General features: G+C 41.8%; 2 protein-coding genes across 9 annotated transcripts in view; one reads left to right on the forward strand and one right to left on the reverse strand.

Annotated features, from left to right (window-relative positions):
- Positions 1–12402, reverse strand: part of LOC131685610 (serine-rich adhesin for platelets) — a 331716-nt gene that overhangs the window by 207678 nt on the left and 111636 nt on the right. The window lies entirely within an intron of this gene.
- Positions 6544–8410, forward strand: LOC131685612 (uncharacterized). Its single transcript, XM_058969475.1, has 3 exons — positions 6544–6702; positions 6762–8063; positions 8127–8410. The coding sequence occupies exons 1-3, from the start codon at positions 6661–6663 to the stop codon at positions 8319–8321; spliced, it is 1539 nt and encodes a 512-aa protein (XP_058825458.1). The 5' UTR covers positions 6544–6660; the 3' UTR covers positions 8322–8410.

The raw sequence follows: 12402 nt of genomic DNA on the forward strand, positions 1-12402 counted from the left end.
GCCTGGACGAAGAATAGGGCCACCTTGTTCCCAGGTTGACCGTTCAGACTCATTAATTTTTTATGGAGTTTCAAAGTTCGGCATTACCTGTAGCCAATCTTCGTTTGTAATGACAAGGTTATTTATAGGGAAATCTTTTAGAATCGCAAGGTGTCCTGTTAAGTCTCCAGATAATAATTGTTTATGAAGAGTTATTTTCAATGCGCTTTTTACTGCTTCTAATTTTATCGTCTAATGAAGCGGAAGGAGGTGCAGCATTGCATCTAGTGCCTTCGATGAAGTACTTCGCATGGCACCGGTTATCGCTCCACAAGCAAGCCTTTGAAGTTCACCTAGCTTTTTTTTGAGTTGATGTCTCTTTTGTTTTAGGCCATTAAACTAGCGAGGCATATGTTTTGGAGGGATTTATGTTCAGGCCCTCCTTTTTACACCACTTCAAAGTGAAGTTTAATGCAGATTGCATTCTATTTGAGATAACAGTGTCAAATTTTCCCCTCACGAGGATTACAACATCATCTGCAAATCCAATCACTTCGTATCCCATTTCAGTTAATGATTTCAATAGTTCATCTACAACCAATGACCACAATAAGGGCGATAGAACTCCGCCTTGAGGGCATCCCTTATTTGTTTTCATAGTTAGTGTCGTGTTTCCAAGCGTGCTAGTTACTTCACGTTTTATAAGCATCGAGTTGATCCAATTTCTTGTGTAGATATCGAACCCATGTTTCCTCATAGCATTCCGCATTGAGCTATGAGATGCATTGTCGAAAGCTCCCTCTATGTCGAAAAAGGCAGCCAGTGAAATTTCTTTTGTTACGATAGAATTCTCCAGTTTTCCGACCAGTATGTGTAACGCATCTACTGTTGATTTGTTATTTCGATATGCGAATTGAAACTTGCTCAGTGGAGATTGTTTGAAATATTCTGATTTAATGTGTAGGTCCATAATTTTCTCCATTATTTTTAGAAATGTGGAGGTCAAGCTGATTGGTCTAAAAGATTTTGGAAGTGATTTATCGCGCTTCCCAGCTTTTGGTATAAATATTACCTTGTTTGTCTCCAGCTTGTAACCTCTAGACTAGTTCAGTGGGTGGTTGGAGGGGAATTATGCTGGTACTCGTTTTGTGCGTACACATACTCACCACGGGACTCATTCACTTTGGGAACTACGGGAAAACGGACCATTCATAGCTGCTGGCAACCAAGGTAAAAGACCAAAAGGTATGCGCTATGTATCACGACACTCGCAAGTGAAACCTTGAATTTTCTTTCTCGTAGAACACCCGAAGACGAGGGAGTCGTCAGACTCCTTTCGAGTCCGGGGATCGATACCAAATTGTGGTGTAAATATACGGACAATGTTGCTCTCGAAAGAATCTCAATTCCTAATTATATGTACAATTTATTTTACCCTAACATTTACTTAAATCTATGTGACGTCACATTATCCTATTTTTACTTGCGGATTTTATTTGTTGGTGCAGGGTGTGCGATGGCGTTCCTAGCGTATAGCCGACGAAAACAGCAATGGCGGATCTGTGACCGCTTATAGTGGACGCTTCGATCCTTCCGGGGTTCGATTATCGTGGTTGTGGTACTGACTGGAACCGAACTGGTTACCGATCCTTATTGAAGATCGGTGCTGATGACAATATGGTGACGGAATGTCTAGCACGTCCAACCTTCAGTTCTGGTTGCAGGGACTCACGGCACTCCCGATCGTGATCTGTCCGCTGCGTAGTAGGCGGTCGAGGAATCTCTCCTGTGAAAATAATCTTTTTGAATCTTTTTTAAATTGTATATTCCGTGCTTTCCATGTCTTGCTTTTCGTATTGGTAACACGAACTAACACATTTTAATTCACTTGACCCGATTTTATTATCATTACGTATATTCGCCTCATTTTTAAGCCGTGTGGTGTCCGGCGGGCTGAAATCTTTTTGCACTATTTCAACCAAGAATAGAACCTCTGGGAACTGCTCCCATGTCGTAAGAGGCGACTAACAACATGCTAGGAGTTCCTAGGCCGAGGTTTTGTTCCGTACCGAAGACTTAATCTGGGCGGACCTTAAGGTTTTCCATATTACCCTCTTTCCAGTCTGTATTTAGTGAATCACTGACATATACCTTTTCTGATTCGCCTTTCTTGATTGTGTACCAACGTTTTAAGTTTCTTCTGGCGGTTGTATATTAGCCGTAAATGACGAAATCTAATTCTACACTAAGTAACAGAATATATTAATATACCGGCACTTCCACGCCAAGGTTTAACTTCCAAAGCTTTGGCTTAAAAACCGTTTTTAAAAAATGGAAACTTTCATGCAGGAAATTTATTGAATTGGCCTAAGATGGAGCTGTCGAATTTCACAAAAAGCTTTTTATGTTGCAAGTGATCTGTAGTTGTGTTAAATTAGGTATTTTTCTATTATATTTGGAACCGTCTACCGACAAATCTACATTTACGAATACCTCCAAAAGTGACTTCTTGAGGTCTCATGAAGGCCTGACACTAGCTTTATGATACTTTTGCTTTTCTAAACAGTAATAAAAATCTCAACATTCAAGAACTTCACTTTGTCAGAAAATGTAGGGCCATCGGAAGCTAAAACTTCGTAAAATCGCACTCCTGGTCCTTTTTTCAGTGCAGTACTCTACGTCACTCGTTCAAATTTGCACCGCTCTTATGGTAGTCGGTATTTGCTAGTATTACTGTTCTCCCATCCATTCTGGTAGTCAAACGGTGGGATAGCAAAATTCTTACAAGTTTCCTATCTCATGCCTCCACGCGATTCTAAGTCTATTGATGACATTTGGTCCTTAGACCGCAGAATGAGAGGGTGCGAACAGAATGAGAGGGTGCGAACAGATCTAGTCGAGAAAACATTGCCGTAAAAATGAATAGTTGATCGGAAATTAGCCCCAATACGACTAATCTGACTAGTATCTATGAACACGGCTCAATACGTATTGAAAATTCGCCGCGTCTGTTTTTATGAACCTAATTTAAAGCTCCGTTATTGCTAACAAGCCCGTGCATCAGATTAACAATCCTTTATATTTCCCTTCAGTGTTCGGTATTATCGCTCGTATACTTGTATTCCACAAACAATCCGATATGGAAAATAAGAAATACTTTCCTTGATTTATAACATCTCGCGCTATTTTTGCCAGTATAATATGCTGTCACTTGGTAGTTTTCAAGCCAATAAATATATCGTAGAGAAGAAGTAGCGAGTTCTGTCCAAATACTGTTGCAATAAATAGTGATCCGGCCCATTACGCAGATAAGATTAGCTTTTCCAGGCAATACTCCCACGATCGGCTGTGTGGAGTTCAAATTGTTTTTGTTTAGGGAACATAGTATACTCTCGGTAGCCGGCTGCCCAGAGTTTAAAAATAACCAAAAACTAAACAAGATCATCTCTTTTTCGAGTGATCGTGCACTCGAAGACTAACTAAACAACTACCTAATAAAATATGCTTTACAGGTCGCATCGTTTGCTTGGAGCGAATCCTAGACCTGATACCCTTCCAAACCACCAACTCCGCGACACCTATGGAAGAGTCTGATGAATCGTCGTCCTTCCGTTAAGTAGGTGGAGCATCAACACTTCCTGTCTACCTTATCCTTTATCCTTCCCCGTGAACGATGGAGATGGGGGCGGCCGGCAATGATGGCTATCATGCTGTTGAGGTTTTAATATGGGTCGGATTGGTATGAATTCCTACTTACCACTTCCTAAGCAACTCTTATTAGATAATCAGCAGTCAAACATGATGAAGTCAGTGTGCAATCCGCCAAAATCATCGTCACAACGCATTACGTATATTCGCCTCATTTTTAATCTGCTAATCTGATATTATTTTAGTAAAACCGCGCGCACTTCTGATTTCTTCAGGCGTTGGAAGCAGAAAGAATGTTCTTGGCGGTAGCTGAGTATGGCTCAAGTCGGATGATACCGAGAAAACTTCAATTTTCGCGATATCACCCGATCTGACATTTACATTGTTCAAACCTGGCAGCCCTCCCCATTGCTGCAACAGCGGTGAATGACCTGTTGCGCGACGTCATCCGCTCAAACCGTTGTGATTGAGTTACCCTAGTTGAGAGTGCTCCCGCGTGAGTGACTCCTCCGTCCCAGACGTAAACGTCAGACTTGGAGGACTACCACTCACACAGCTGACAATATACCTGGGGTAGGACTTAGGATTGTTGGATTTAATTGAGCTAATCTAGAGTATGTTTTCATTGTGGCGAAGCCGACAATCAACATTGTAACCAGCGGTTACAAGCTCGTAGGTGGAGTATCGTCGCTTGCGCATTGCCGTAGATTGCATGCACTCGCCCCTTTCGATGAGTCTCGAATTTAGGAACTTTCATATTGATTGCTTTTGGGAACTTTCATATTGATTGCTCATCCGATGCGACATTCTGAACCCGTTGGTGATTGAAAATTTCGAGAGGCTCGTCGAGCTTCGATTTATGTCCTTATACTTCGACTACATGGCACAGAGCATCAATCTTTCTTCGTACAATCCCAACCGTGTCCGTTTCCTAGATACTTTTGATTCTACTGTGTTCTTCGACACGTCCATGAAGGAAGAGATTTGTGAAAACCCGGATCATATACGCCCGCAAGTAATCCCCAACATATTTTACGATAAATTCCGAGAAGTCGTCTGTGATAAAATGTTCTACACTGACGGATCAAATCTCGATGGGTCTACTGGCTTCGGTATCTTCAATAATACTATCACCGCTTCATTCAAGCTCAATGATCCCGCTTCAGTTTACGTCGTAGAGTTAGCTACAACAATTCAGTACACCCTTAAGATCATCGACACTATGCCCACAGATCACTACTTCATCATTTCGGAAAGCCTCTTCTCTATCGAGGCTCTTCGTGCGATGAATCCCAAAAAGCAATTCCCGTATTTCCTGGGAAAGATTCGGAAGTCCTTGTGTACGTTATCTGAAAAATCTTATCAGATTACCTTTGTTTGGGTCCCCTCTCATTGCTCTGTCCCGGGAAATGAAAAAGCGGAATCTTTAGCAAGGGTGGGCGCATTAGATGGTGACATATACGAAAGACCAATCGGCTTCAACGAATTTTTTTAGTATTTGTCGTCAGAGGACACTCAACAGTTGGCAAACCTCGTGGAGAAATAGTGAACTTGGACGATGGCTACATTCCATTATCCCAAAGGTATCAACGAAGCCTGGGTCGGGGGGATGGATGTGGGTCGGGATTTTATTCGTGAAATGTCCCGACTCACGCCCACCCTGGATGCGCATTTGCGGCGTATTGTGCGCTTGTGACAAGGGCTATCACGACATCGAGCACGTTGACGAGGGCTATCACGATATCGAGCACGTTGTTTGGGTATGTATCGGGTATTTGGACTCCAGGTCTCAGTTAAAGGATTCCCTTCAGGCCCGAGGTAGAGAACCCAAAGTCCCAGTTCGGGATATGCCTGCAAATCGCGATCTCCCCGATCATCCCGGTACTCGACGACCTACTAAACTGAGGCGCTAATTTGTGTCGCTGATCTCCCGTTTGCCCGAAAGTTGCAAGTTTTGCTCTTCTTTCCCTGTCACCATATACGCCTTCTCTCTCCTGTCCTTGATACAACTGCTTCTACACAGATGTTGGAAATAAGCCTCCCTCTGAATATCCTGACCAAGCATAAGTCTCCGTTAAAAAATTAAATTTGTATTCTGTATTCCTAGTTTTAAGATTTCTGTAATTTGTATTTTTTATTAAAGCTTTTGTCCTTCATCTATTTACAAGAATTGAATCCCTAGTTTAAAGATATCTGTGAAATTTCTCATATAGACTTATTCCCCCTTTTGTATACTAAACTTTGTTAGTTTTAAGATAACTCTAAAATATTTCGTAAAAAAAACTATTACTCCCTCTCTTGTATATCAAACTGAATTCCTTGTTTTAAAATTTTTCATAAAAAAATCTTTTGCCCCTTCTCTTGTATATCGAATCTTATTTCTAGTCATAAGATAGCTGTAAAACAATTTCTTTCATGAAATAAAAATTTCAATATTGCAACCTCCTAGTTTTAAGATATCCAAATTGTAAAATCAAAAGAATTTGGCACCACCAAGCTAACGCATTTGTGCCTATCAAATTAACGAAATGAATAAAAAAAACTTCTTGGTGGATTAGTTCACATGTGCCATGTCCCGCTAGAAACAGTGAATCCAAATCTGCAATGAGAACAGATGGTATTGATTTGTCTTGCGAAAATACAGATTTTCAAATAAACAAACACAAATGTTGGCCTTCCAAACTAGGCGTCATATGGAAAGCAGCAGCACATGTGATGATTCTTAGGTGTAGTAGAGAAGTTAAAATAAATACAAAGAAAGTGTCCATGTTACAAATATGTACTTTAGTGAAATATGACTTTGCTGCTGTTGTCAACGCCGAAGTACGTCGATCGACGTACATCTGAAGGACAAACTGCAATGAACGAGAATACATAGATAAATTTTCACTCAACTAGATGTTTGTTACGAAAACCGTTCAATGGATTCACAACGTGGCTTTTTACCGGTACTAGATATATACAGCAAAGTAGACTAACAGGACTCAGTTTTGTCGTGGGACCTGCACGGGTAACACATTATTCTGCTAAAAAATGGCAAAATTAATTATACTGATGGCGCTGGCGTATTTCGGGGTAAGTAAGAAGCATTACCTATGCAAGGTTCATTAGTTATAATAAACTATTCTTTGTAGATTTCGGAAGCATCACCGAACTTTGGCTTATCGGTATCTTTTGCACCAACGTCTGCCATTACCACTGGTCTCAGCACATTCACTAGCGCCTTGACTACTTTGAGTGGAGCCATCAGTAGTCTACCGTCGAGTAGTACCAATGCAAACGTCACTATAATTTCTACGAATCTCTCACAATTCGTGAAAAATTTGATCGTTGTTGCAAACTACGTCAAGGGCAATGTTACGGTGGCACTCTCCGATACCAAAACTGATACCTCCACCTTGTTTTCAAATATATTCTCTGGAATCGATGCCCTTAATACCTATTTGATGGTCGATGGTAATAACTATATCACGTTGATATCGGGTGTCCTCACTTCCAGTCCTGCCTTGAATCAAGTGATCGATCAAGTTATACAGTTTCAGAATAGTCTGACTAGTATAATCACAACGTTTTCGAACATGGAAATTGCAATATTCAATGCCATTGCCGCCGCTGGAACTGGATCCGTGACAACGACCATTGCGAACGCTCAAGTTCCCGCTACCTTTGGCACGTCGATTAGTGCAGATTTTACTTCCATCAAAGGCCAGCTGGCCAACATGACCACTAACATAAAGGGTATCTCTACCGCTGTTGTTGCATCCAATACCTACATAACTTCGATCACCTCTACCATCGCTTCTGCCACGAAGTCAATCAACAGCACCGAGCTGACATTCCAAAAGTCCCTGACTAGTCTGAATACTACTGCTGTCACTTACTATACCAAAATTATGACAACTGTCATCAGTGATTTAAAGACGGTAAGCAGCAAACTTTCCATCTATGCGAAGGATACCACATTGGGCGCGATGGTCACTTCTTGGTCCTCAGCTGTTGGTGCAGCAATTAATTCCAGCATGGCCCAGATGATCGCCAGTGGAACCGATACAATCAACTATGGCTTGTCTACCCTGTACACACAGACAGACACTATGGTTCAAAATGCATCCGCTTTCTACGCTAGCACGGTTTTGTCCGTCGCGACCAGCTTGGCGTCGCAAGTCATGTCACTGGGAACAACAGGACCGGCATGCAGTTCTAAGTATTCCAGTGCGATCAGTTCAGCGTTATCTACGGCCCAGTCCGGTCTGAGTGCCTGTGTCAGCGCAGAACAAACCAAAGCTGCAGCTGTTATGGATATTATCGTTCGCATGGGACAATTGGCGCTGGCCAGTGATCAGTACATCACCAATATGATCATATCCTGTGGATCGTACTCCAACTTCGCCAAGGATCCCAATGTGTACAACCAAGCCCTCGCCTGTATGGAAACGGTAATGTCAACAGTTGATTTCAGTCATTGAACAAATGATGCTTATGTTGCGCTTCTTTTTCAGTTGATCGCCAGTGCCGATTCCATCAATGCTCTGTATTCAACGATCGTCCAGCCAGAGCTCGATATGGCAGCTTCGCTTATGGCCCTCGAAGTCGACATGGCCAATACTCGGCTCAGAACCTGTTTGACCCTGCAGAATAATATTTTCATGGCGCAGATCAACACGGTTGCGGCCTTGATTGCTGCCTGTACTTAAGGGGTATGGAAGTAGTTCAATCCAACCAATCATTGAGCCCTGCGTGTATATTGTGTACTTAATAAAACCCACTCATCGGAAATAGTGAATAGTTGGTTCATTTTTGTAGTCCTACAATTGGCATGTACACTTAGAACTCGAGAACAGTTTTATCAGAAAAATATGTTAAAGGATCCCAAAAATGGTTGGTTTGGCAGACGATTTGCACAAGTGGACCTAAAAGCGAAATTTTCGTAATATCTGTCATTTTCGCTGAAGATATTTACGTCAAGGAATGTTTGCAAAAACTGTTTTTACTTTTTTGAGAAAAACAGTTGTTCCGTGCTGGGGAAAGTGGCATGTAAAATTGGTTTATCAAATTTCGACATATAAGATAGACGAACCCTTATTCATTTCATTAGTCCGCATGTCACACTATTTCGTTGATAACTTGGGCAACTGCCACTGGATTGTACTTAGAACTCAAAAAATCGAAAAAAAAATTGTCTGAAAGTACATACTGTTGAAAATCATCCATTCTTTTGAAATTTAATCCAGATCGGAGCACTAGATTTTCATGTGCAATTTCGTGAAATTGCACATGGAATTTCACGCGTAGTTTCACGCGAAATTTCACGCGGAAATTCACGCCGAAATTCAGGCGGAAGATCATGCGGAACTTCACGCGTAATTTCACTTGCATTTTCACGAGAAATTTCTCGCAGAATTTCATGCAGAATTTCGCGTATAATTTCACACGGAACTTCACGCGCAATTTTACATGGAATTTCACCCGGAATTGCACGTGGAATTTTACTCGCAATTTCAGGAGAAATTTCACGTATAATACAGTGCGGAGTTTCGGACGGAAATTCGCACGGAATTCCACGCGGAATTTCACACGGAATTTAACACAAAATTTCACATGACATTTCGCACGAAATAGCGCGGAATTTCGCGTGGTTTTTAAAGCAGGATTTCACAAGGAATTTCAAGCAGAATTTCGCTTGGAATTTCTCATGAAATTTGGCGCGAAATTTTACACGGAATCTCACGCAGAATTTCAAGTGGAATTTCACGTGGAATTACACATGGAATTTAGCACTAAATTTCACACGGAATTTCACACTAAATTTCACACGGAATTTTATACGGAATTTCGTGCAGAATTTCGCACAGAATTACAGACGGAATTTAAAGACACGCAAAGTTTCGCGCAAAATTTCGAGCGTAATTTCACATGAATTTTCCCGCGTAGTTTCACGCGGAATTTCGCGCGGAATCGCACGTGAAATTTCACACGGAATTTCATGTGACGCGGAATTTCACATAATTTTCACATTTCACATAATGCAGAATTTTACGCAGAATTTCACACGAAATTTCACGCGACATTTTACACGAAAATTCACGCGGAATTTCACACGCATTTTCACGAGAATTTCTATTTTCTGTAATTTCAAATAAATTTTCACGCGGAATTTCGCGCGGAATTTTACACGGAATCGCACGTGCAATTTCACACGGAATTTCACACGTAGTTTCACGCGAAATGTCGCGCGAAATTTCACGCGGATATTCACGCGGAAATTTAGGCGGAAGATCATGCGGAACTTCACGCGGAATTTAACACGCATTTTCACGAGAAATTTCTCGCAGAATTTCATGCAGAATTTCGCGTAGACTTTCACACGGAACTTCACGCGCAATTTAACGTGGAATTTCACCGGGAAATTCACGTGGAATTTCACCCGAAATTTCACGTGGAAATTTCATGTGGAATTTAGTGCGGAGTTTCGGACGGAAATTCGCACGGAATTCCACGCTGAATTTTACACGGAACTTCACACGAAATTTCACGTGAGATATCGAGCGAAATTTCGCACGGATATCGCGCGGAGTTTCGAGTGGAACTTTGCGCGGAATTTCGGGCGGAATTTCACACGAAATTTAAAGCAGAAATTCATGCGGAATTTCACATTGCATTTCACATTGAATTTTACGCGAAATTTCACGCAAAATTTAGCGAAGAATTCGGCGTGGGATCTCGCGCGGAATTTTGTGCGGAATCTCTCACGGAATTTTGCGAGAATTTTCAGCTGGTATTTCGCGCGGAATTTTACGCGAAATTTCACGCAGAACTTCATGCGGAATTTCACATGGAACTTCACGCGGAGTTTCACACGCAATTTCAAGCGGTATTTCGCGTGAAATCTTGCATGGAATCTCGTGCATGGAATGTAGCACGGAATTTCACGTGCCATTTCGCGCGGAAATTAACGCGGAATTTCATGTGAAATTTCATGCAGAATGTCACTCGGAATTTCACGCTGAACTTAGCGCGGAATTTCATGTAGAATTTCACGCAGAATTTCAAGTGGAATTTCGCGCTGAATTTCACGTGGAATTTTGCGTAGAATTTCACACAGAATTTTGCGCGGAATCTCGCGTGGAATTCCACATGGAATTTCCCGCGGAATTTCACGCGGAATTTCACACGGAATTTCACGTGAAATAACACCCACTAACTCAATAGCGCCCAGGGGCGGCGAGTAGTTTTAAGACGGCTCAAGGTGGATTACTTAGTAAGCTGTTTATTAATATACCATCCAACAGCTACCTCACGACTAAACACAATGCTTAATCCATGGGTTAAGGACATTAAGCAGAACTTCGCGGAGTTTCATGTGGAATTTTGCGCGGAATTTAACTAGGAACTTCGAGCAGGATTTTCGAGCGACATTTCGCGCGAAACTTCACGCGGAATTTCGAGCGGAATTTCTAGCGGAATTTCGCGTGGTTTTTCGTGCAAGATTTAACGCGGAACTTCACGTGGAATTTCACACGGAATTTCGCATGGAATTTCTCGTGAAATTTTTGCGCGAAATTTTGCACGGAATCTCGCGCAGAATTTCAAGTGGAATTTCACGTGGAATTTCACATAGAATTTGACACTAAATTTCACACGGAATTTCGCACTAATTGTCGAACGGAATTTCGTGCAGAATTTTGAGATGGAATTTAAAGACTCGCGAAGTTTCGCACAGAATTTCGCGCGGTTTTTCAGATGAATTTTCACGCGTAGTTTCACGCGGAATTTCGCGCGGAATTTTACACGAAATCGTACGTGAAATTTCACACGGAATTTTACGTGAACTTTGACGCGGAATTTCACATAAAATTTCACGCGGACTTTCGCGCTGATTTTCACGCGTAGTTCCACGCGAAATGTCACGCGAAATATCGCGCGGAAATTCAGGTGGAATTTCATCTGACATTTTACACGAAATTTCACGCGGAATTTCACACGCATTTTCACGAGAAATTTCTCGCGGGATTTCACGCAGAATTTCGCGTAGAATTTCACACGGAACTTCACGCGCAATTTAACGCGGAATTTCACCGGGAAAATTTACGGGAATTTTACGTGGAATTTCACACGAAATTTAACGTAGCATTTCATGCGGAATTTCACACGATTTTTCACATGAAATTTTACGCGGAATTTCACACGAAATTTAGTGCAGAATTCCGCGTGGGCTATTGCGCGCAATTTTGTGCGGAATCTCTGTCGCGAATTTTCAGGTGGTATTTCGCGCGGAATTTCACGCGAAATCTTACGCAAAATTTCACGCAGAATTTCATGCGGAATTTCAAATGGAAGTTCACACGGAGTTTCACGCGTCTAATCTCGCATGGAATCTCATGCAGAACTTCATGCAGAATATTGCAAGAAATTTCACGGGCAATTTCGCGCGAAAATTCACGCGGAATTTCATGTGATATTTCACGCAGAATTTCACACGAAATTTCACGCTGAACTTAGCGTGGAATTTCATGTAAAATTTTTGCGTGGAATTTCACGCGGAATTTCACGTGGAATTTTGCGCGGAATTTCACGCGGAAGTTTGCGTTCACACGGAATTTCACACAGAATTTTGCGCGAAATTTCGCGCGGAATCTCGCGCGGAGTTCCACATGGAATTTTCCACGGAATTTCGCGAGGAATTTTACACGGAATTTAACGTGAAATTATACCCCGCCCAGCTTAATAGTACCCAGGGGTGGCGAGTAGTTTTAAGACGGCTCAACCCGATGTATA

This window comes from Topomyia yanbarensis, chromosome 2, assembly GCF_030247195.1.
Source record: "Topomyia yanbarensis strain Yona2022 chromosome 2, ASM3024719v1, whole genome shotgun sequence".
NCBI classification, from domain to species: Eukaryota; Metazoa; Arthropoda; class Insecta; order Diptera; family Culicidae; genus Topomyia; species Topomyia yanbarensis.